Source organism: Oncorhynchus keta, chromosome 17 (assembly GCF_023373465.1).
Source record: "Oncorhynchus keta strain PuntledgeMale-10-30-2019 chromosome 17, Oket_V2, whole genome shotgun sequence".
Taxonomy (NCBI): domain Eukaryota; kingdom Metazoa; phylum Chordata; class Actinopteri; order Salmoniformes; family Salmonidae; genus Oncorhynchus; species Oncorhynchus keta.
The window spans coordinates 8,040,493-8,066,730 of NC_068437.1; the positions used below are offsets into that span (position 1 = coordinate 8,040,493).

General features: G+C 40.7%; 3 protein-coding genes and 1 long non-coding RNA gene across 13 annotated transcripts in view; 1 reads left to right on the forward strand and 3 right to left on the reverse strand.

Moving 5' to 3' along the window:
- The window catches only part of kcnj11l (potassium inwardly rectifying channel subfamily J member 11, like), a 19,922-nt gene extending 6,060 nt beyond the window's left edge, over positions 1-13,862 (forward strand). For 4 of the 5 annotated variants that reach the window (XM_052465386.1, XM_035790511.2, XM_035790515.2 and 1 more), the window contains 7 exons: positions 380-564; positions 1,524-1,612; positions 6,784-6,975; positions 7,315-7,554; positions 7,788-8,057; positions 10,362-10,569; positions 12,896-13,862. In XM_052465386.1, coding sequence (XP_052321346.1) covers positions 6,814-6,975; positions 7,315-7,554; positions 7,788-8,057; positions 10,362-10,569; positions 12,896-13,347 — 1,332 coding nt within the window. In that variant the 5' untranslated portion in view covers positions 380-564; positions 1,524-1,612; positions 6,784-6,813 and the 3' untranslated portion in view covers positions 13,348-13,862. Of the gene's footprint in view, positions 1-379; positions 565-1,523; positions 1,613-5,953; positions 6,123-6,783; positions 6,976-7,314; positions 7,555-7,787; positions 8,058-10,361; positions 10,570-12,895 lie in introns of those variants that run through there. The other variant, XM_035790510.2, reaches the window with a different exon arrangement.
- prdm11 (PR domain containing 11) overlaps positions 1-26,238 on the reverse strand; it is a 362,582-nt gene that overhangs the window by 322,938 nt on the left and 13,406 nt on the right. For 2 of the 6 annotated variants that reach the window (XR_008066236.1, XR_008066237.1), the window contains exon 8: positions 21,020-25,772. Coding sequence is in view for 4 of the 6 variants with exons in the window: in XM_035790520.2 (XP_035646413.1) it covers positions 23,611-25,772 (2,162 nt within the window). In the remaining 2 variants the exon portion in view is untranslated. Of the gene's footprint in view, positions 1-18,881; positions 25,773-26,238 lie in introns of those variants that run through there. The other 4 variants (XM_035790521.2, XM_035790519.2, XM_035790520.2 and 1 more) reach the window with 2 other exon arrangements.
- LOC118396367 (CD59 molecule (CD59 blood group)) lies at positions 14,247-16,128 on the reverse strand. The gene is made up of 4 exons (XM_035790517.2): positions 16,042-16,128; positions 15,763-15,839; positions 15,317-15,418; positions 14,247-15,141 (listed from the first exon to the last, which is right to left on the reverse strand). The coding sequence occupies exons 2-4, from the start codon at positions 15,815-15,817 to the stop codon at positions 14,942-14,944; spliced, it is 357 nt and encodes a 118-aa protein (XP_035646410.1). The 5' UTR covers positions 15,818-15,839; positions 16,042-16,128; the 3' UTR covers positions 14,247-14,941.
- Positions 18,882-26,238, reverse strand: part of LOC127908187 (uncharacterized) — a 204,259-nt gene continuing 196,902 nt past the window's right edge. The window contains exon 2 of the long non-coding RNA XR_008066239.1: positions 18,882-21,027. This is a non-coding gene — a long non-coding RNA (uncharacterized LOC127908187). The remainder of the gene's footprint in view (positions 21,028-26,238) is intronic.

Below are 26,238 nucleotides of genomic sequence, written 5' to 3' on the forward strand. Positions count from 1 at the left end.
AGGCTTTGACTACAGCTATATTAATTGCCAGTTTCTCCCCAGAGGTCCATAGGTCATCCTTGTAGACTGTACGAAGCTAGTGCATTACAGCTGTAGACTTATCATGTAGTTATGAACTTAGGATAGTGCCCTAAGCAACACACCGCTAATTAGGATCGCCCTAGATATACAAAATGCCATGATAGAGTCATTCAGCCAAGACTGTGGACGTATATAGAAGAGATGATTAAGGTGTAGTAACTATTTTTTATATATATATATTTTTTTTACACTTAGGAAGTGATAAGACCACCAGTTAGTGCCACAACGCTGCTCATTTGGGGGAGGAATGTAATGATGTATTGCGTGAGTGTTGTGCATTATTAACGTCTTGTCTAAGTTACTGCCTAGATCCACCAACCTGGACAACCGGATGACGGATCCAGAACGATGATCCACAACCAGGACATCTCATGGCCATTCTTGAGGGGGTCTACAGCTTGCAGAAATCCTACCAGGTTAAACCATCAGAGGGGGACTCTCATGATGATCCACAAACCAGGACACCCTGTGGTCATTCTTGTGGTGGGTTGCAACTTGCAGAATCCTTCCAAGATTGAATCCACCAGAGGGGGACTGTCGTGACTGTCCTGTGAGGCTCCCACAGAGGGGGGAGGAGGGAACTGGTGGGGGTTAACACCTCACACCCTGTTGTAAATCAAGGACAGAATACTCAGACATCCCTCTTCAAATTCGCCCAAGGAATGTGCTTAGTTTTAAAGACAGAATAACACAATACAAAATGTACAAGGGCTACTTATATGCAGGCAAAGGTGTTTGGGTGTAATCATGTTGGCCATATTGGATTCAGAATAAAATGTGTTTACACTAACAGTCTCTATAGTGTGTTTTACACACTACTGAAAATATTTCTCATTTACACAATTCATATTTACAGGTGATTTAACCTTTACAAATGTTATTATGGAAGCCATATTGGATTTTGGATGCCAGCAAACTTGATTTGAAAAGTTTTGGAAAGTCTTTTGAACACTCATCATGAATACTCATAGTTGATATTTGCACCTATTGTATCTGTTTACAGGTCTATATTTCAAATAGACATGAAGATTTCCTAATGCTCTCTGTGTATCTAGGGCTGACAACTGACTACTTGCATTCCAAATTTGAGCAATATCAGATGTTGCATGTAGAGTGACCACGTCCCGGATTGTGCGGGACAGTCCCAGATTTTGGCCCTTTATGCCTGCAACCAAATAATCATGTCCCGCATTTTATCAACAAATTCAAACACCACCAATTTAGAATTTTTTTTTTTATTTGTCCCTTGTTTCAGTCAGACATTCCAACCTGTCTCTTGCATTCATGTTGCACTTATGAAAACACATCACAAAGATGCGGTACTGGTGATGTTAAACACTTCTCAAATCGTTGTTGAGATCTGATATTAAGTGCAACTCAATATGAGAAGTAAGCCAATGTCATAGGCCTGTTACCAACCAATTTTTCTCTTATCCTTTCAGGCTAAATTCCAAGCTGCACTTGGGGAGGACAGTTAGGCCTCCTGACAACGTACAAAAAGCATGGTTCTGATCAAGAGCTACACTGAAAGGTATAAGTTAATTTCGTCAAACTTGTGAGGCTCCCCATGCTCATTAGTTGTTCATTAAACATATTTGCTGCTACGAATTCACTCAATCCCATTTTAGAAGGCTCCCATCCTAACTGTTTGACATTCCCTGAGACCAAATAGAAATGTTGATCAAATATTCCCATATTTGGCCAAATATTCCCATATTTTCATAAAACAGGCACACATGTGGTCTCTCGTTTCTGCATCACCAAAAAAATGTGCAAGGGAGGCATGAGAGCCAATTTATGCTTGATGCAAAAAATGTGGTCAGACGCCGTATGGATGTGTGATCAATTGCGGAGACTCTGGAGGCACGTGGAGGCCAAATTGAGATCCGTACCGCATCACTGTTACACCAAAACACCACCTAATTTACAGTGGTATAAAGTACTTAAGTAAAACTACTTTAAAGTACTACTTAAGTCATTTTTTGGTTTATCTATACTTTACTATTTATATTTTTGACAACTTTTACTTTGACTCTACTACATTACTAAAGAAAATATTGTACTCTTTACTCCATACATTTTTCCTGACACCCAAAACTACTCCTTACATTTTGAGTGCTTAACAGGACAGGCAAATGGTTAAATTCACACACTTATCAAGAGAGCCTCCCCGATCATCCATACTCCCTCTGATCTGGCACTCACTAAACACAAATGCGTAGTTTGTAAATCATGTGCTGGAGTGTGCCCCTGTCTATTGGTAAATCTAAAGAACTTGTGCCATCTGGTTTGCTTAATATAAGGATATGAAATGATTTATACTTTATTTTGATACTTAAGTATATTTAAAACAAAATACTTTTAGACTTTTACTCAAGCAATACTTTACTGGGTGACTTTCACTTTTACTTGAGTCATTTTCTATTAAGGTATCTTTACTTTTACTTTTATGACAATTGGGTCATTTTTCCACCATTACTAATTTCTTATGAGATTTTATGATGGTTAGCTGAATAGTCCCAAAACATGATCATGCTGCCAAAACTCAACAGCAAACAACAAAATACAGGAATTCTATATTGCTTTGTTAACACCATCTGCTCTAATTTGCTCACAAAACAGTAATGCAAAAAAATCTAAATGCATATGCAAATGCTGCCAAATATTTGTATTAATGCAAACTACACTGTCCTGCGAATGTCCTGCCAAATCATCCTGTTGTCCCGCATTTGGATATTTTGAATGTGGTCACCCTAGCTAGTTACATGAGCTTATGTGGTCCACCCACCCTCCAGCCAGGTCCACCCCCCTCAAGCCAGATGCGTACAAAGCTCTCCCTCGCCCTCCATTTGGTAAATCCGACCACAACTCTATTCTCCTGATTCCTGCTTACAAGCAAAAATTAAAGCAGCCCGTGACTCGGTCTATAAAAAAGTGGTCAGATGAAGCAGATGCTAAACTACAGGACTGTTTTGCTATCAGAGACTGGAACATGTTCCGGGATTCTTCCGATGACATTGAGGAATACACCACATCAGTCACTGGCTTTATCAATAAGTGCATCGAGGACGTCGTCCCCACAGTGACTGTATGTACATACCCCAACCAGAAGCCATGGATTACAGGCAACATTCGCACTGAGCTAAAGGGTAGAGCTTCTTCTTTCAAGGTGCGGGACTCTAACCTGGAAGCTTACAAGAAATCCCGATATGCCCTGTGACGAACCATTAAACAGGCAAAGCGTCAATACAGGGCTAAGATTGAATCATACTTCACCGGCTCTGACGCTTGTTGGATGTGGCAGGGCTTGCAAACCATTACAGACTACAAAGGGAATCACAGCCGCGAGCTGCCCAGTGACACAAGCCTACCAGATGAGCTAAATCACTTTTATGTGACTGTGTGATCACGCTCTCCATAGCCGACGTGAGTAAGACCTTTAAACAGGTCAACATACACAAGGCGGCAGGGCCAGATGGATTACCAGGACGTGTGCTCCGGGCATTAGCTGACCAACTGGCAGGTGTCTTCACTGGCATTTTCAACATGTCCCTGATTGAGTCTGTAATACCAACATGTTTCAAGCAGACCACCATAGTCTCTGTGCCCAAGAACACAAAGGCAACCTGCCTAAATGACTACACACTCGCGTCCGTAGCCATGAAGTGCCTTGAAAGGCTGGTAATGGCTCACATCAACACCATTATCCCAGAAACCCTAGACCCACTCCAATTTGCATACCGCCCAAACAGATCCACAGATGAGTCAATCTCTATTGCACTCCACACTGCCCTTTCCCAGCTGGACAAAAGGAACACTTATGTGAGAATGCTATTCATTAACTACAGCTCAGCGTTCAACACCATAGTACCCTCAAAGCTCATCACTAAGCTAAGGAACCTGGGAATAAACACCTCCCTCTGCACACCCCCATTCTCATTAACGGGGCTGTAGTGGAGCAGGTTGAGAGCTTCAAGTTCCTTGGTGTCCACATCACCAACAAACTAGAATGGTCCAAACACACCAAGATAGTCATGAAGAGGGCACGACAAAGCCTATTCCCCCTCAGGAAACTAAAAAGATTTGGCATGGGTCCTGAGATCCTCAAAATGTTCTACAGCTGCAACATTGAGATTCATCCTGACCAGTTGCATCACTGCCTGGTACGGCAATTCTTTGGCATCCGACCGCAAGGCACTTCAGAGGGTAGTGCGTACAGCCCAGTACACCACTGGGGCAAAGCTGCATGCCATCCAGGACCTCTACACCTGGTGGTGTCAGGGGAAGGCCCTAAAAATTGTCAAAGACCCCAGCCACTCCTGTCATAGAGCGTTCTCTCTACTACCATGGCAAGCGGTACCAGAGTTTCAAGTCTAGGACAAAAAAGCTTCTCAACAGTTTTTACCCCCAAGCCATAAGACTCCTGAACAGGTAACCAAATGGTTACCCAGACTATTTGCATTGTGTGGATATTGCTGGATATTGCTCCCAAGGATGAACCAGACTTGTGGAGGTCTACAATTTATTTTCTGAAGTCTTGACCGATTTCTGTTGATTTTCCCATGATGTCAAGCAAAGAGGCACTGCATTTGAAGTAGGCCTTGAAATACATCCACAGGTACATCTGCAATTGTCTCAAATTATGTTCATTAGCCTATCAGAAGGTTCTAAAGCCATGACATAATTTTCTGGAATTTGCCAAGCTGTTTAAAGCCACTGTCAACTTAGTTTATGCACACTTCTGACCCACTGGAATTGTGATAGAGTAAATTATAAGTTAAATAATCTGTCTGTAAACAATTATTGGAAAAATGACTTGTGTCATGCACAAAGTAGATGTCCTAAACGACTTGCAAAAACTATAGTTTGTTAAACAAGAAATTTGTGGAGTGGTTGAATAACAAGTTTTAATGACTCCAACGTAAGTGTATGTAATCTTCTGACTTCAACTGTAAATAGAGAACAGATCAAACATTTAATGGTTGAGTGGCTAGCCATGTCCTTTTTTATCTGTTTTGCAGTGTAGTGACAGTCAATTTAGAAGTCTTTGTTAGGTGATATGTGGTAGTAGTTTCCTATTAGATCAGAGTGGTAAGCTGGTCTTAAACCTTTTCATGTCCATTTAATCTGTTTTGCCCTGTAATCACCAGAGGTGCAAGTGATATAAAACACCTAGTATTCCTTAATATGATATAATATGCAAATGTCTACAGCCAGCCTGCTTGCTCTAATCCCTTGTAATTACAGTAAAATACTGTAGAAATACTTTTCTTACAGTTTAATAGTAATTTTTACTCTTTTGTACTGTTTCATTGCTCTGACATCAAGTTACAATGAATATCTCAGTATTGTATTGACACTATCCAGTGATAGTCAGAGGTATATCATAAGATATATTGTTGTAATTACAATCATTTTGTAATACACTGGACATTTGATCACAGTAAAATATGTGGTACTGTAGAATTGATTATCGTAAAATGTATTACAGTAGCTGTACTGTAAAATAAATTACAGTAACTTACTGGCCAACTGCTGTCAGTAAATTACTGTACATTTTACAGGAAATGTTTTACAATGAAATGTACAGACTGTGTGATAAAGTTCCAGTTCCCCATAGACACAGATAGGTTCAGCAAATACTATGCCATTCCATTCAATCCCAATCTTAATCTAAAATACAAAACTGACTATTAGCAGTTAAAACACACTTTTCTATCAATGAAGTAAGTATGAAGAAAACATATTTTACAGAAAGGAAAAAGCTAAAGAAATCGCTAATTGTTTACAAAAATGTACTTGTAAATAATTGTTCATAAAATGTTGCTTTCAATTTCCTTGAATCACAATATCCAATCAATTAATTTAACCTCAACCTGCAAACTGCATTAAATGCATTGGGGTCAGTGGTCCACTCAGGTTACGTTTGACATTCTGCAACAGCGCCAGTACAATGGACTGGGGACATACGTAGCTCTAAAATCATCTGGGTTATTTTGTTCAATTTATTTTCCAAAAGACTCACTGCCACTGATATCGAGGTAAGATATGTGCTTATCATATTGTGAAACCATAGGTGTGAATGTAATAATTACAAATGCTACATTCTCATCATCGTCACCACCCTGACTACAGATGTTTACGAGCCAGTCACTTTCCTAAATCTTGTGCACCTGCTTCTTATACAGTGCACGCGACTAGATGACATGCTTTGTTAATATTATACACTCGCTTGGCGACTAAATTGTTCAAATTCTAGCTTTTTATATAAGCTTGCTAGTAAGCAAGTCTTTCAAAAATAGATGCTTCGTTGTTCGTTCCATTTACATTCATGGCTGAAGTGGCTAAACTAGCTAGCTGGCTAGACTAGCTAGCTAGCATAGCCTGATAAATAATATTATGGCGAATGTCGTTGAATTCTTCAGCTACCTTCAAAGGTACGCCTGCATTTGCATATCCAATGACTGCGATAAACCTATGCTAGTGTAGACTATTTTGAAACGTTATAAGCTTAAAAATGAATGACTCATGATATTATGTAATGACTACTGTATGTAATGATTTGGCATCAGGGTGCTGTCTTTGCATTAATTGGCCCTAATAGATATCCATCTTGAAAAATGTTTCAGATGATATATGATGTATTCAATTGACATATTTTGTTTTCACAGATTTTAATCAAATAAAATGTGCTCTTTCCAGTGAAATACATAATTTTTCCTCACCAGCAATATGCTGGCCAGGAAGGGCCCACTACTACCGGATGGGTTCTTTCTGACCCGACTGGCAGAGAATGCCAAGCAGCCCAACCAGTTCAAAACCAATTCCCAACGGGCCAGGTTTATAACCAAGAATGGATCCTGTAATGTGGCCCACAAGAACATTCGCGAGCAGGTCAGAAACATTTTGAAAATGTCTACTTTTCTTGGTCAAAAATCAAGTGTCTCAGAGTAGGAGTAGCTTATCTAGGATCAGGCCCCGCCGTCCATGTAATCTTATTCGTTGTGATCTAAAAGGCAAAACTGATCCTTAATGAGCACAACTATTCTGAGACGCTTGACACATATGGATCCCAGATCTCCATTCCACTACAATACTAACCATCTCTAGAATGCAGGCGGAGGAAGCTGGCAGTTGAGCATCATCTAACAAACCCTGTTTGATTTACATTTGATTAACAGTGGTGTTGTACTTGTAATATGGATACTTATTTTCATCTCTTGGCCACCATAGGGCAGATTCCTTCAGGATGTCTTCACGACTATGGTGGACCTAAAATGGCATTACTCCCTCCTCATCTTCACCTCGGCCTTCCTCTGCTCATGGATGCTCTTTGCCATGATGTGGTGGCTCATGGCCTTTGCCCACGGTGACTTGGAACCCCGTGACCCAAACGGGGAGCCCGGGCCCGTGCCCTGTGTCACTGCCATTAACTCCTTTACCTCTGCCTTCCTCTTCTCCATCGAAGTGCAGGTAAGCATCCACTTACCAAACCTTTTGACATTGGTTTTGTAAAACATTGTTGCAGATAGTTTTGTACAAACATATCAAACTACACTTAATGGGACCGTTAGAAAAATGTGATCATTTGCCTACCCTTTTGTCTCACATGAATTAAATTGTCTTTGCTGGTGCACTGTACAATACAGTACAGTGTACACAGAATGTAATCATTATCTGATTTTACATGTCCATCTGTCCTTCAGGTGACGATAGGTTTCGGGGGGCGAATGGTGACAGAGGAGTGTCCGCTGGCCATCATGGTGCTGATCGTCCAGAACATTCTCGGGCTGATTGTCAATGCTGTGATGCTTGGCTGTGTCTTCATGAAGACTGCTCAGGCTAACAGGCGAGCAGAGACCCTCATCTTCTCCCGGAACGCAGTGATCGCACCACGCCAAGGCCGGCCCACGTTCATGTTCCGCTTGGGTGACCTGCGGAAGAGCATGATCATCTCGGCCACTATTCAACTCCAGGTTATGCTCAGGGCCCCGTTTTTCAAAAGTTATCTGGATTTCACCTATCGGATAGGATTAAATGGATAGAAACAGAATGAATAGAACAAAGTCCCCATTCAAGTCAATGAGTCATCCATTCTATTCATATGCATTTTATCCTATCTGATATTGGGCCCAGGATATACAGTAATTGGTAGGGCTGGGAATTGCCAGGGACCTCAAGATACGATATTATCACGACACTTAGGTGCTGATATGATGTGTATTGTGATTCTCACAATTGTGCCTTCAGACTTTTTCCACATTTTGATGTGTTACAGCCTGAATTTAAAATGGATTACATTTAGATTTCTTGTCTCTGGCATACACACAATACCCCATAATGTCAAAGTGGAATTATCTTTTGAGAAATGTTTACAAATTAAGACAAAATGTAAAGGTGAAATGTCTTGAGTCAATAAGTATTCAACCCCTTTGTTATGGCAAGCCTAGATAAGTTCAGGAGTAAAAACAAGTCACATAATAAGTTGTATGATCTCTCTGTGTGCAATAATAGTGTTTAACATGAGTTTTGAGAGACTACCTCATCTCTGTACCCCACACTTAAAATGATCTGTAAGGTCCCTCAGTCGAGCAGTGAATTTCAAACACAGATTCAACCACGAAGACCAGGGAGGTTTTCCAATGCCTCGCAAAGAAGAGCACCTATTTGTAGATGGGTAAAACATTAAATATCCCTTTGAGCATGGTGATGCTATTAATTACACTTTGGACGGGATACAAAGCTTTATGTTTGGGGCACATCCAACACATCACTGAGTACCAATCTTAATATTTTCAAGCATGGTGCTGGCTGCATCATGTTATAGGTATGCTTGTTATCGGCAAGGACTACAGAGTTTTTTGGGATTGAAAGAAATAGAATAGAGCTAAGCACAGGAAAAATCCTAGAGGCAAACCTGGTTCAGTCTTCTTTCCAAAAGATGCTGGGAAACAAATTCACCTTTAAGCAGGACAATAACCTAAAACACAAGGCCAACTATACACTGGAGTTGCTTACCAAGAGGACATTGAATGTTCCTAAATGGCCTCGTTACAGTTTTGACTTAAATTGGCATGAAAATCTATGGTAAGACTTGAAAATGGCTGTCTAGCAATGATCGACAACCAACTTGACAGAGCTTGAAGAATGTAATAAATAATAATGTGCAAATATTGTACAATCCAGGTGTGTAAAGCTCTTAAGAGACTTAACCAGATAGACTCACTGCTGTAATCACTGTCAAACAGGGGGTTGAATACTTATCTAATGAAGATATATTAATTAGTGTTATATTTTTCATGCATTTTTGACATATGTTAGAACTTTTCTTACACTTTGACAATAGAGTATTTTGTGTAGATCATTGACAAAAAAATATATAATTTTTAATCCCACTGTACCACAAATAAACGTTGCGTTTCAATACTGATATTATTGTGATTCGATGTTCCAAACATTGCTCACCATGTCTGAGAGAGAGCCATGAGAAAACAAGTTTTCATCAGTCATGGAAATAAGTACTGAAAACAAATTGGCTTCCTATTTAAAAAGAAGATGGAGAACAATCTTTGAAGGGGAAAAAATGTAGTTTTGGTGTAGGTATAGCCAACTAGCGCAAAAATAATACTGCGATATTGTCAAACCGATTACGATATATCGTCAAAAATAATATTTGACCCTGCTGGTAATCTATGAACGTTTAAACATCTTGAAGAACAATCTGGCCTTAAATGGCCATGTACTCTTATAATCTTCACCCGGCACAGCCAGAAGAGGACTGGCCACCCTTCAGAGCATGGGTCCTTTCTCGGTTTCATCCTATGTTCTGGCCTTTCGAGGGAGTTTTTCTAGTCACCGTGCTTTTACATCTGCATTGCTTGCTGTTTGGGGTTTTAGGCTGGGTTTCTGTATAACACTTTGTGACATATTCTGATGTAAGAAGGGCTGTATAAATACATTTGATTGATTCCAATATGTAACTATTTTTTCCCCCGATCGCTAGTAATTGGGACCATCAGCGTAAATGTGAGGTGCTAGTTTTGGGTTCAAATGCAGTATATTCACACTGTTATTACTGTGCAATAACCTCTTTAATAACAAAATGTACATTTATGGGTTATGTATGGTTATGAAAGTATTTTCAATAAGTGCTCAGTTAGGTAGCTGATTATGGTTTTAACAGATGACCGATATCATGTGAAACCATTGACGGTTCTTGAGCTGTAGTGAGTGATGAGGAGCTCTCTAATATGTCCCCTCTCTCTGTCTGCCGGTGGCAGGTGATCCGCCGGACGGTCACCACTGAGGGTGAGGTGATCCCTGTCTGCCAGCTGGATATCCAGGTGGAGAATCCCCTGAGGAGCAACGGCATCTTCCTGGTGTCCCCTCTCATCATTAGTCACACCATAGAACGTGGCAGCCCACTCTATGAGGTCTCCGCCCACTCCCTGGCCACAGAGGACATGGAGATCATTGTGATTCTTGAAGGTAGGATGGGAGATGATGATGTGTTGTTCATAGGGATGGAACAATTCTCCGATACGCATCGGTCCCCGGTTCAAATATTTAAGAGCTAGTGCATCGGGAGCCCAAACCGATTCAACTGCAGCATGAATCGGACAGAAATTCGTTTCAAACTTTACGAACTGCCGGTTCACTAATGTTTATTACTCAGAAAATAACCCTAATCTTTAGTGACTGAATTGATGCGTCCTCTCCTTCAGTAGCCTTTTAAAAAAAAATTTTTTAACCTTTATTTTACTAGGCAAGTCAGTTAAGAACAAATTCTTATTTTCAATGACGGCCTAGGAAGAGTGGGTTAACTGCCTGTTCAGGGGCAGAACGACAGATTTGTTCCTTGTCAGCTCGGGGATTCGAACTTGCAACCTTAACCTTTCGGTTCCTAGTCCAACGCTCTAAACACTAGGCTACCCTGCCGCCCCAAACTATTCAGAACACAGAGAGCGCAGCTGCTCGGGCCAAGGAAAGCCTATCCTTGATCTAAAATGTGTATATCTGTGCAGCACCTTCAGCATTCAATTGCATGTGAAATGGCTTTTGTAATGTCAAATCATTGTTGGGTGATGCTACCAAATGCGCTGTAGAAAAATGTGTTTTACCGGCAGAGTTGTGTAGACTGGAGTGGACACAACTCCCATCTTGCTTATTGCACATCTTACCGCTGATTTGGGCTTTTCGATTGCCATGTTCACTATAACTAATTGTTTTGGTAGTTTTGTGTTAACCCATTACATTCGTGGGAATTGGCCGACAGTGCATTCAGAAGGATTTTTTTTTCCAAATTTTGTTACGTTACAGTATAATTCTAAAGTGGATGAAATTAATTATTTTCCTCATCAATATACACACAATACCCCATAATGACAAAGCGAAAACAGGTTTTGACAAAGGTTTGCTAATTTATTACAAATAAAAACAGAAATACCTTATTTACATAAGTATTCAGACCCTTTGCTATGAGACTTGAAATTGAGCTCAGGTGCATCCTGTTTCCGTTGATCATCCTTGATGTTTCTACAACTTGATTGTCCGTAGATCTCCGAGACAGGAATGTGTCGAGGCACAGATCTGGGGAAGGGTACCCCAAAAAATGTCTGCAGCGTAGAAGGTCCCCAAAAACACAGTGGCCTCCATCATACTTAAAAGGAAGAAGTTTGGAATCACCAAGACTCTTCCCAGAGCTGGCCACCCAGCCAAACTGAGCAATCGGGGGAGAAGGGACATAGTCAGGGAGGTGACCAAGAACCCAATGGTCACTCTGACAGAGCTCCAGAGTTCCTCTGTGGAGATGGGAAAAACTTTCAGAAGGACAACCATCTCTACAGCACTCTATCAACCAGGCCTTTATGGTAGAGTGGCCAGACGGAAGCCACTCCTTGGTAAAAGGCACATGATAGCCCGCTTAGTTTGTCAAAAGGCACCTAAACGATTCTCAGACCATGAGAACCAAGTTTGAACTAATTGGCCTGAAAATGCCAAGTGTCACGTCTGGAGGAAACCATGCACCGCTCATCACCTGGCCAATACCATCCCTACGGTGAAGCATGGTGGTAGCAGCATCATGCTGTGGGTATGTTTTTCAGCGGCAGGGACTGGGATCGAGGGAAAGATGAGCATAGCAAAGTACAGAGAAATCCTTGATGAAAACCTGCTCCAGAGCGCTCAGGACCTCAGACTGGGACGAAGGTTCACCTTCCAACAGGACAATGACCCTAATCACACAGCCAAGACAACGCAGAAGTGGCTTCGGGAGAAGTCTCTGAATGTCCTTGAGTGGCCCAGCTTGAACCTGATGGAACATCTCTGGAGAGGCCTGAAAATAGCTATGCAGCGATGCGCCCAATCCAACCTAACAGCTTGAGAGGATCTGCAGAGAAGAATGCGAGAAACTCCCCAAGTACAGGTGTGCCAAGCTTGTAGTGTCATACCCAAAAAGACGCAAGGCTGTAATCGCTGCCAAAAGGGGCTTCAATAAAGTACTGAGTAAAGGGTCTGAATAATTATGTAAATTAAAAAAATAAAAAACTTTTTTTGTTTTGTCATGAAGAGTTATTGTGTTTAGATTTAATTTAATCAATTTTAGAATGAGACTGATGTCACAAAATGTGGAAAAAGTCAAGATGTCTGAATACTTTCCGAATGCACTGTATATGGATAGGGCTTAATTTGAAATGTTTCTTACAGAATAAATATGAAAAGCGTATGAAAAGCGTATGAAAAAGTAATCAACCATTTGTGGTATTCTGATTCGTCAAAAACAAATGACTGATTTATTGTCTTTGTTGATTGACAGGTGTGGTGGAGACCACAGGTATCACCATGCAGGCGCGTACTTCCTACACCCCCGAGGAGATTCTGTGGGGCCGGCGTTTCGTTTCCATCATGACAGAGGAGGATGGCCGCTACTCAGTGGACTACTCGAAGTTCGGGAACACGGTCCCTGTGCGCATGCCCGCCCTCAGCGCCAAGGAGCTGGACCAGATACGAGGAGTGCAGGACGGGGACGTGCCTGAAGGCCAGCTACAGGGCTGGGGATTGGTCAGGGCTGGCAGGGGAGGGTTCCGAAGAGGGGGACGGACTTGTGATAGCAGCTCAGCCTCCCGGCCCTGGTATGCAGCACAGCCAGAGAAAGAGGAGCATGTGAAAGCAAAGGAGAAGAATGGGCAGAAGAAAACAGTTCAGCTGGAAGAGATTGGTCGAAAGATTGAGGTAGAATGTCTGGGAGACTTTAGTGACAGAGAATAGTAAAATTGATGTCAGAAAACAAGGTTCATGTATTGATATAATGCTCTAGTGAAATGATTACCTTTATTTTCATTTTTATTTGTGTAAATAGTTGTGTTGACTTAGGACTTTATTCAGTCCACACCACGGAAGTTTAGTTCTACAGCTGATTGAAATCTAAAGGTAATGTTCCTGCTTTTAGCGGAGACTGCATTCATGTTAAACGTTGAATTGTTGGCTCAATCAGAAATTACCTTTACATTTATATTGCGGGATCTCAGCTTTACAGATTGAATAGAGCCCTTTGTCAACAGTATTGTCATTGTTGTTTTACCTTAACATACATGAAGTTAAATTGTAAGAAAGCACAAAGTGTAGACTCAAGTAGCTTATTATAATGGAGAGGGTTCCCAGAATCCTTTTTAGATCCCACTGCATCCCACATAATGCCACGGGATGTTTTTAATATATGTATTTATTTGTATTTATTGATAACCAATTTTTGATGTGAACATTAAATTAGATTCCAAATGTTATGCAAACAACTAGTGTAATTTAATTTCGGGCACATTATTGGCTGGTCAACCATTTGCAGTGCTCCGGTGCATAGCAACTTTCCCTACCCACATCTGTCCCGACAAACTCATAAAATAAAAAATTGAAACAATTCCAGGAAAATAAACTGTTTAAATAGTTAAAAGCTGCACTTGGCCGTACTTTCAAAAGTGTGTCTTAAATTGCAGTGTGTTGATGGAGAATCCAATACTATTGTTGTTTTTTGTTGTTGCTAGCTAGCTGCTAGTTGAACATTGTATTAAGTAAACTTATCAGTCCATTTATGGCAGCTATAGGCTACTGTGGATAACCTCCTTGCTATTATAAACAGGGTTAAAAAGAAATGGGAAACAGTCTCTTTCAAATACCGGTAGGTCATTTTATTGGTTTGGGTGAGTCTTCTACAGGTGAGAATAAAACTGATTGACAATTTTCACAACCTTTAACATGGTTTTAAATGTTATTGAAACATATTTCTTATCACATCTTAAAACACTGGGGAAATATATTTTCAGCTTACATTTTTTCCCGTCTTGACTTGGGTGAGTGCCTAGGTGGGTGAATAGACTACTAGCATATCCCATCTGTGCAGCCTATCTTCACGACTAGTCTGCGTTCCTAGTGAAATTGATTTAATCATCATGGTAAAATGAGGCTGTAGTAAGTGTACATAAAGTGAGAGGAAACCCTCCTTCAGACTACAGTATGGATAGCATGTACAATGTTCCCGGTTATTCATTATTGGATGAACGAGGTTGTCTTAGCCTGATGCTTCTAAAGCGAATGGCCTAACCCAAATATGCACATAACTGTCAAGTATCAATTTACAACAACCAAAATCAATAAACATGTAGATTTCTATTTCGAGTGTTCCTCTAGGTTAGTTCACTGAAAACAAAAGCATTTGAGAAAACAGGAAAGACTGCAGCTAAGTCGGACATTGTTCATCCACAATTTAAACAACACATTTAACTATCAACAACAACATAAAATCATATTACTGACTGCAATCTCCAGCTCCATTGAGGGCTCTGCGTCAGCTGTGCATGGCAGTTGGAGCTCACAGTGAGGACCACCAGAAGACCAATAGTGACCCCATCAAAGCGAAAACTGACCCTCTCGTGGCAATAGTGGTACTACTATTACACAGGTTGCTGCTGCAACACCGGTACGTGAACCCGGAGACGGCAGGGAACATCTGCGATAGTCGAGAATTGTCACAGTCTGTGTATCTGATACACTGTCGAATTGTCTTCCCACCTATAAAGAATCAAACTGTTACTCAATTACAATCAAATGCCTTAGACCTCAAATAGGAATATACAAAATGTTTCAGCCAACGTCCTACATATGGTGTAATCAGATTTAAATGTACATTTTACCCAGCTAAAAGCCTATAGCAAACTTATATTTACAAAGTTACTTAAAAACACACCTCTTTCACTCAGAGATAAACAGGAATCTTCATAAGTGCAGTCTTGAACATTTTCGCAGCGCCCTGTGTAATCGGAGCACTTGAAGCAACGAAGTGCACAGCCTAAAAATATATATATTTTTAATGAGTAGGTTATTTGAAGTCAGAGATATTTTTCAAACATCAACTTAGAAATGTAGATTGCATCACTCAGAGTACAATTGGCTCCGAGGCAAGAAAAAGTTTTCAGTGATCTTAAGAATGAACCTACAAACTGCAATTGTTTTCATGCAACATATTAAACATATCACAAACATATCATATATAAGATGTCAGAAAATGAAGCTATTCTTACAATGAATGAGTTGTGTTTAGTATTCCTCATCTTTTACCAAAAGGCGTGATATAGCACTCGTCAAACCTCAATACAGCAATTTAAAAGCGCACTACAGCCAAAGTGCACTTACCCAAATCGAGTATCCCAAAACAGACCACCAAGCAAAGTCCAAGGGAGCGCTTCATTTTTGCTGCCTTGTAATGCCCCCTAAATATAAAACCGTATTCTTTAGGAAAATGTCAAATCTGCAGACAAACTAAATCAAACACATGAATCATCAAGCTGTATCCTTCTTGTAGCAGTCAGTATGTAAAGTCTTAACCATTCCCAGATACCCTCCAAGAATACAAAGGGAATTAAGACAAAGGTTAAATTAGGTTGCTAACTAGGATACAATCAATACTCACACCTTCTCTATTGATTAGCGTTGCCTCTTCCAAGTTCAGCATGAAATGACCGGCAGCAGTCAGGCTGATCTATCTAATATGAAGACTTCTTTGTCCAGTACAAAGGCTCTCTGTCAAACACAGCTCCTCCCCAGTCCCCAGAGGAACTGTTCAATTGTGTCTTACTGGTTTTGGCATTCTTTCTATGGATAACATTTCAACAAAACGTGCACCCAGAATACAAATATAATTGTATGTGCATTTTATTAAATGTCATATTAAGATGTATTTTAATTTCTTTTAGTTTTCAGGCCAACCAATGAAAGGGTACCCTAGGTCACTGTGCTGTACCTCAGCTGGAAAACAAACCGATCTGTCAAAATTTTAAAAATGTACTCCATTAGTTCAAGTACCTTGTGTTATTACAAATGTGTGTTGCTCCCTATGAACATTATCCCTCCAACAGCAATGTAGCAAAGTCTAGGGCAACAGAGTACACTGCACTATTAAGTAACTGGTCTGGAAGGTAGCCTACAAGTGACTGTCAACATTTCATATACATTTGCTGGAATATGGAGTGTTTCATATGATCAGCAACATCCTTATATACCTACAATCTTTTTAGAAATGGCAATGGTTTGTGTATTGGTGTTGCCTGCCTAAAGTTGGATAGGGAACTACCAGTCACCGGGGATGACACACTGATTATTCAGACATCTTTTCAGTACGCCCAGCTGGTGTTTACAAAAGGCATACTGTATGTCAGTGTCCATCTGTGTTCTGTATACAGATATCTATAAGTCCAATTCATGACCTCTCTATGGGTCTCGTGTGTAAGCATTTGAATGTGATTGATATCAGTTTGTGCTTTTGACAATATTGCATTGAGAACACTTTCTTCCAAGGGAACTGAAGTAATTGTATTCGATTTATGCAATTAATGTAACAAATGGTTAGTCTTGCAGAACAGAATAACTCATGCAAGAAAGCCATGCCATCTGCACTCTTTCGAGACAAAGTGGACGTTATGACGACAAAATAATTGGCCCAGCCACTTATCGCTATTGATGGGCCTCAACAAAGACTACTTGATTGGCCTCTTGCTTGAAGGCATGTATACTATTCTACATGATGCTGGGTTTATGTAGGACAAGAACATTAGTTTGTACAATGAAATCTCTATAAAAAATAAGTTATAAAATGACTTAAGAAATAAATCATTACTTCAGCTTAGTTACCGCTTGATTACAGCTTAGTTACCGCTTGACTATCCAGACAAAGCTTTGCTTCGAGTGTAAGTTTCTTCATGATGAACAAATAGTTAAAATACCATGGAAAATATTTTATTAAACAATTATTTGCGCCATATAGATATTCTTACAATGTCAATTACAGGGGGTCTATACATTTTCATATTTTCATGTATACATGTCATATGAAAATATATGGATATATGTACACGTTATACTCATGTTCACAGACAGGTTTATGTTTCCAGTGTTAAATGCATCCAAACAGGTACCACTGAACCTTTTAGATTAATTTGTAACATTTTACATTTAAGTACCCTTTAATGGGAGTTGCACACTGTAATCAACTACTATGGTTATTAATAATGGTATAGCGGCATCATGCACCTCAGACATACATCTAAGAGGGCACAAAGTATGTGAGGATGGCTGGGGGAGTGGTCTTTCTCCTGCAATCTAGAGCCATAATCATTATGTTTAAGTCTACGTAATACATTTTAAAAAACATATATCTTGAACAGTCTGTATGCATCTGACTGATGTCTTTAAAAAAAAAAAAGAAGAAATATGCTTCTCTGCAAAGATGGAAAGGAATGCAAGTCTTATTCAGTACATTTAGTAAATATTTGCTTTTCTAAAGTCTACCGACCTTGCCAGTAGGCATGCAAGCTAAGATAGTTAGACAAGCTAGCGACTCGAACTTCACTGATAGCCTGAAATGTCTTCTTGGTAGCTAGTTATGAGGTTGGGAATCTATCTGGGCTAACTAAAGCCAATTTCATGATATTGCTAGGTGGCTAGAAGTTTTACAGAGAAACAACAAAATGTATATTTTTGTATTTATTTTTCAAAAGGACAAATCTGAGAGGGCACGTGCCCCTGTGCTCACTATGGAAATGGAGGCATAATCACACTATTTAACAAAATGACTATTCCAATCTGGATGTCTTATACACTATGTTTCTGATTTAAATGTTTATCAATGATTTATGAACTACATGTTAATTAATAATGAATTGTTTTTAAACTATACTGAACAAAAATATAAAACACAACATGCAACAATTAATGATTTTACTGAGTTCAGAAAAGGAAATCAGTCAATTTAAATAAATTCATTAGGCCCTAATCTATGGGTTTCACATGACTGGGAAGGGGTGCAGCCATGGGTGGGCCTGGGAGGTCATAGGCCCACTCACTGGGGAGCCAGTCCCCTGGCTGGCGTGGTTACACGTGGTCTGTGGTTGTGAGGCAGTTTGGACGTACTGACAAATTCTTTAAAACAAACGTTGGAGGTGGCTTATGGTAGAGAAATTAACATTAAATTATCTGGCAGCAGCTTTGGTGGACATTCCTGCAGTCAGCATGCCAATTGCACGTTCCCTCAAAACTTGAGACATCTATGGCATTGTGTTGTGTGACAAAACTGCACATTTCAGAGTGGCCTTTTAAGGTGTCCAGCACAAGGTACACCTGTGTAATGATCATCAGCTTCTTGATATGCCACACCTGTCAGGTGGATGGATTACCTTGGCAAAAGAGAAATGCTCACTAACAGCGATGGAAACAAATGTGTGCACAACATTTGAGAGAAATCAGCTTTTGGGCGTATGGAACATTTCTGGGATCTTTTATTTCAGCTCATAAAACATGGGAGCAACACTTCACATGTTGCGTTTATATTTTTGTTCATTATACGTATAAACCCTTTACAACTCCCTTAAAGGGTACCTAAATGTGAAGTGTTACCGATTAAAGGTAAATGTTTTGTATTGTTAATTTATCCCTTTTCAAAAACAGTGATATAAGTGTGCAGGCATTTCAACCATTCAAAGGAATCGTTGCAATTTCCCCCCTCAAAAATATATAATACACTAATACCACAGTATAACTGATTGACTTTCATTTGGCTGCATACAACATTGTGCATACATACATTTGTTAAAGTTACATGGTGTATATTACAATATATCAAATGGTAGGCTAAATGTAGATCTAGAATTAGAATTTTGGTACAAGCTCAGTTTGGAAAATCTGAAATAGATGACAGTATAAATCTAGAAGCACGAGGATCAAGAACTCATTTTTCTTGGTCTTGGCTCATGAATTAACATGCACATTTGCTGTGGACATACTCACAATCATTAACATAAAGTACACAGAAATATAAACATATAAGGTGCAAAACAATCATTTATAGAATAAGCAAAGAAAACTACATACCCCGACCTAAGCTAAGTAAAAAGATGATTGGCCAAGATAACACAAAAAAAGCATTCCTCTGAATATTTGCATTGGGGTGGGAAATATTTTTGGTGCTGTGATTCCAGTTGTGAAGAAGTGATTGTTGACTAAATTTCTCTCTCAACGCCCTGTCTCATGAATTACACAGCTGCCTATCGTTAAGAGTCCATACATGAAGTAAACAGTAATGAAAGCAAAATGGTTTTTGTGACACTTCATAGCATACCTCATTGAGGTAATAAGTCTATACATCCACCCAAAACACATACCACATATGAAGAATGCATGTTATTTAAATTGGCATGTAATAATTTGAAGATTACAATCATGGTGCATATACAGTACAACAACCATGCAAACAAGCAAGTGTGCGTACCTCTTAAAATTACTACAGTAATTAATTTAAAGGTGAAATCACGGCTTAAAGCAGTCTGGCTCTGACTGGTATGCTAGGCCGTCATTGTAAATAAGAATTTGTTCTTAATTATTTCGCCTGGATAAAGGTTAAATAGATTTTTGAATTTTTTAAAATATGCCTTTCAGTAATTTAATTGTTGACAATTTAAAAACAATATTTTGAAACCAACCAAAGGTTCAATATAATATCCAAAATTAAGTTCAAATAACTCACTTTCAATATACAAGCAAAAAGATTCTTTGCCTATTAATGCATGACCACTTATTAATTTTATATAGTGAATATAAAAGTATTACATTTCGAACAGTAAATGTTAATGCATGGCCACTTATTAATTTTATATAGTGAATATAAAAGTATTACATTTCGAACAGTAAAGTCAAAGTCTTAGTCATGAACCAACATGAGAGAAATGATCCCATCAACCTTAGTTAACAGTTACTCATACAGTTCATACAACACAGGTGCAAATTTAGTGGTTTCTAGGATTTTCAAATGCATTTCACTCCACCTAAATGATCTGAGTTTCAGATAACCGATGAAGTATACTATCTCAAAAGTGTTTTCAAAAAGCAAAGCAAAGAAAGTTGTCATGTCAACACATTCCAGTTTTACAAACCCTTCTGAAATCTAAACTTTGGCATGTATGACAACTGTAGCAGCCACAAATAATATGCTAAAATGCATTTTAGCAAAACTTTCTGTCCACTACTTAACTTGGCAATGTCATTCATTATAAGTCAATTATACAATAAGATGGGGATAACTTTTCCCCCTCTAAATGGTTGTTGAATTTGGCCATAAGTCATAATACATATTGCACTCGTTGTGAATAAATTCAAGTGACATACATTGCATTCAGAAAGTATTCAGACCCGTACCCTTTTCCACATCTAGCTTTTTTTGCAAATGTATTAAAAATTAAAACAGAAATACCTTATATACATAAGTATTCAGACCCTTTACTATGAGACTCGAAATTGAGCTCAGGTGCATCCTGTTTCCATTGATCATCCTTGAGATGTTTCTACAACTTGATTGGCCCTGACCTGTGGTAAATTTGATTGGACATGATTTGGAAAGGCACACACACACACCTGTCTATATAAGGTCCCACAGTTGACAGTGCAGGTCAGAGCAAAACCCAAGCCATGAGGTCGAAGGAATTGTCTGTAGAGCTATGGGACAGGATTGCGTCGAGGCACAAGGGTACCAAAACATTTCTGCAGCATTGAAGAACACAGTAGCCTCCATCATTCTTAACTGGAAGAAGTTTTGAATCACCAAGACTCTTCCTAGAGCTGGCTGCCCGGCCAAACTGAGCAATTGGAGGAGAAGGGCCTTGGTCAGGGAGGTGACCAAGAACCTGATGGTCACTCTGACGGAGCTCCAGAGTTCCGCTGTGGAGATGGGAGAACCTTCCAAAAGGACAACCATCTCTGCAGAACTCCACCAATCAAGCCTTTATGGTAGAGTGGCCAGAGAGAAGGCACTCCTAGTAAAAGGAACATGACAGTCCGCTTGGAGATCGCCAAAAGGCACCTAGAGGACTCAGACCATATGAAACCAAGATTTAACTCTTTGGCCTGAATGCCAAGGGTTAAGTCTGGAGGAAACTTGGCACCATCCCTACGGTGAAGCATGTGGTGGCAGCATCATGCTGTGTGGATGTTTTTCAACAGCAGGGACTGGGAGACTAGTCAGGATCGAGGGAAAGAATAACAGAGCGAAGTACAGAAAGATCCTTGACAAAAACCAGCTCCAGAGCGTTCAGGACCTCAGACTAGGGTGAAGGTTCACTTTCCAACAGGACAACGACCCTAAGCATACAGCCAAGACAACGCAGGAGTGGCTTCAGGACAAGTCTCTGAATGTCCTTGAGTGTCCCAGCCAGAGCCTGGACTTGAACCTGACCGAACATTTCTGGAGAGACCTGAAAATAGCTACGCAGCGACGCTCCCCAACCAACCGGATAAAGCTTGAAATGATCTGCAGAGAAGATCCCCAAATACAGGTGTGCCAATCTTATAGCATCATACCCAGAAGAATCAAGGCTGTAATCGCTGGTAAAGGTGCAACAAAGTACTAAGTAAAGGGTCTGAATACTTATGTAAATGTGATATTTCAGTTTCTTATATTTAATATATTTGCAAAAAAAAAATAACAAAAAAACAACAGTTTTTGCTTTGTCATTATGGGTATTGTGTGTAGATTGATGAGAAAAAACAACACTGAATACTTTTCAAATGCACTCTGTCTTGCATACATGATTTGGCAGAAGTATTACTAAACAAATACTTAAGAATAAATGCAAGAATAAATGCTGCAAGAAATGTAAAGTATAAACAATATATTGAAAACTTTTGGCTAATTTATGGCTATATAAGCTTCACCTTGCAAAACGAATATTATAATTTAATATTAAGCAATAAGGCCAGAGGTGTGGTGTATGGTCAATATACCACATACCCAAGGTGCCTTAATACTATTATAAACTTGTTACCAATATAATTAGAACAGTAAACAAGTAATTTTGCATCATACCTGTGGTATATTTAAGCAATAAGGCCAGAGGGGGTGTGGTATATGGCCAATATACCACGGCTAAGGTCTGTTCTTACGCACAACGCAACGAGGAGTGCCTGGACACAGACCTTAGCCGTGGTATATTTTGGCAAGATACCACAAACCCCAGACGTGCCTTATTGCTATTATAAACTGGCTACCAACGTAATTAGAGCAGTAAAAATAAATGATTTGTCATACCCGTGGTATACGGTCTGACATACCACGGCTGTCAGCCAATCAGCATTCAGGGCTTGAACCTCCCAGTTTAATGTCTGATATACCACGCCTTTCATCCAATCAGCATCCAAACTACCTGCTTCATAATGAATAATTGACCTACATTTGTTTAGGCAATTAAAAAAAAAAATACATTCCCCCCGATGGAATCTTTTAAGACCTATAAAAGCCACAAAAGAAATATCAATCACCACAGCAGTATATACCTGTACAAAAAAAACACTTAAACAAACCATATAATCTCTTGTGACGATGTGTGGCATAGCACCTTGGTTATTTGTGAACTTTCACTTTATCAAGACTTTATCACCTTGCAATATGCTGTTATGGCACAATTTCATACAAATGTCATTTGAACCAAACATTTACTACTTTTAAAATAAACCGTAAATGTATAGAAATCAAAGACTTGTTTGAAAGAGAAATAATTTGCATTGTTACAAAAAAACGTATACTTGAGCTATTAACCTATGGCATTTTCCAAATAATGGTGTTGACTGCAGATTTTAAAAGCCCCACTAAATGATAATGGCCATTTCTAACAGAGTTGATACCAGTGATCATCAGCACATGCTCTACATAAGTGCTATATGTTACACATACTTAAATTCAACACCCATACAAACTGATTGTTTTCACCAAGTCAGGTTTCCTGTCTTGCCTTTTAAGACCAACTTTACCTCCTGAGCTTGACATAAATGTGTGCTCAACAGATTCTACTAGCTAGGTTTCCATTTTCTAAAGTGATGCTGATCAGGCCATTTTAGCAGCAGGGCCATTGCACACTTGTATGGCCAATCACATTATAGCCCAGATCACCCCTCCCCCGGGATGGCTTTTGGAATAAAGTGAAGTAAAGCCATGGCTCTCATCAGTCAAATATCAGGGTAGAACTCTGTGTTCACATCCATGCTGTGCAGAACATACTTTTGTTCATTAGCCGACATTCTATTCAGCATTTCGGCTGAGAGTGAATAGCTGTTGCCAGACTTCTCCTCAAACCAGCTGTCCAATGGTCGCTTGCCATCGAAGTTCGCTATTGGCGGCCCGTTGACTGCAAGGGTCAGTAGGTCATTCATCTGGTCCAGCGTCAGCCTAGAGCGGTTGTTCTTGCGCACTTTCTGCAGGGACCCACGGCCTTTGTCACAGCAGGTGGTGGAAGTGGGCAAGACCCTGACAACTTGGAGTATGCGGTTAAGCAGAGGGAAGCGCTGCTTGTGCCTGGAGATTTGACTGACCACCTCCTTGAAGCCATTCATGCTGTAGTAGTCGGCTTTGAGGTCCCTCCACTCCACCAGCAGGCTGCCCCGAGCGTCAGTTCTGTCCCGCGACGTCTCACGGACAGCCGAGGGGATCGCTTCAAGGTGGTCAAAAATGAGCAGGATCTCTTCCTCCCCAAAGGCTCGTAGGTCATCCCTGTTGCGTGGCCAGGTGGTGAGGTCAAGCACACGGCACGCCTTGACCACCGTGCGGCTGTGCATGTCAAGTCGCTGAGACAAGATTCCCTGGCTCTTCTGGCAGATCTTTTCGCGGATGGATTGGAACTTGGACTCGGCGACGCGCAAGTTATTCAGGTCTACGCCATTGAAGCTTTCGCGAAAGTTCTCCTCAAACTCCTGCAGATACTCCCCAGGGCAGTCCACCAGCTGACCGATCTCACGGATGGCCTCTTCAATCTTGGCGTCTACCTGAGACACCAGCAGGTAGTCTCCCTGAAAGATGAAGGCCAGACGCGAAAGAACAGCGATGACATCCAGGAGAAAGTATATTAGCTTGACAGACTGGTAATCCATGAGGAATTGAAGCAGGGTCAAGGCGATGGCAGCTGCATCTGCCCTCTGCGTTTGGCCACTGATGTCCTTGAGGTGTGCCACCACCTCCAGGTAATCTTTGATAAGGGCATTCAGGACGTTTGGCTCTCCTATAATCCAGCTGACGGCTCGTATATCTCCCAGGAACTCTGTCTCCTCAGACAGCGTGGGGGCGGTAGACCTGAGCTCGGCCATCATGCGAGGGGAGTACCGGTAGAAGCTCAGCAGCTGCTTCAGGTTGTTTTCAAGGTCCTCCAAGCAGGACAGCTCCTTCCCACTGATGGCATCCAGCACCTCCAGGTGAGGACGATGGATCATGACCGGCAAGCAGAGGATCCAGGGGAGCTTCTTCCGTACTGCAATGTACAGATTTGCTCTCAAACTAGAGGAGATGTTGGAGCCATCGACCCCCAGCCCGGCCACCAGCATGTCCTGAAGCTTCAGACCAAGCACAGCAAAGGCCCGATCAATGGCCTGGAGGTAGCCATCCACACTGCCAACACTTAGCCTCTGTAGGGAGAGGAACTCTGTGGCAGGGGGTCCTTCGCTGGTGGTAAACTGCACATAGACGGCAACGGTGTCTGACAGCAAGTCATCGTTTTGCCCATCCATGATGACACTGAGGAAGGGCGACAGGCGTATCCTCTCCGCCAGGTCTTCCTTAAGTGCCCTGGCGATATGGTGGATGAGGATCTGGCAGTCACCTTCGTTCATGTACTGGTCGACCACCTTGAGCTCGCACTTCTTGAGCAACTCAGCCAGCGCTCGCAGGTCTGAGAAGGGTCGGCCCTCCAGTGCCAGGTGGTAAGCAGCATTGAACAGCAGCATCATGTTACGACACATCTCCTCGGTCTTCTCCGGGTGCATCCGAAGCTTGTATAGCTGCAGGCACTTTTTGTGCAGGTTGCTTTGGCTGTGCAGCTTGATAGTGTGGATCTTGAACTGCTTGGAGCCGATGATGAAGGCGGAGGTGCGTGAGGACTGGACGGTATACTGGCGGCAGACATGACACCACATCTCGTTGAGTGTTGGCGAGTAACGCAGGAACCAGAACTTCTTGAGCCATTCCTGCTTGAAGCGGCGTATACGTCGGCCAGGCCCAGCCAACAGCTTGGAGGAGTCTTCAGCAGCCACCATGAGGTCAGCAGTGATGGACTCATCTGCAGAGTCCACATCCTGATCATCCTCATCCAGCACCACGGGAATAGGGGTCATGGCCTCAGCTGCTGAAAAGAATAGGATACAACATTAATACCATAAAAGACAACCTCAGCAATGCTATCTATACTGTATCTGAGTAGACCAATGTCTTTTCATTCAACACCTAAGGAAAAGAATGAAGCTTTTCATCCTATTAAGGGTATTTGATCAAATTAATATTACACCAAATCCACAGTATATCAAAACATTTCCAAAATGTGTCTAGAAATGAATCATTTCTTTTAAAACTATAAAATACCAATGACGCATGGTAATGCTAACCACGGAAATGAACACATCAGTTTTTAATTCATTTAATGTGATTTTAATTTGAGACAAAGTAAAAAGACAAAACGTGCAAACAGATTTTTATTTGAAATCCAATGGAATATACAAAAAATAAACATTCAACCACTGCAAAATCAAAAGCAGGAAATCACTGACATATTTCACACACTTAGTTTCTCATAAACCCTGTTGTGTGGTAATTCA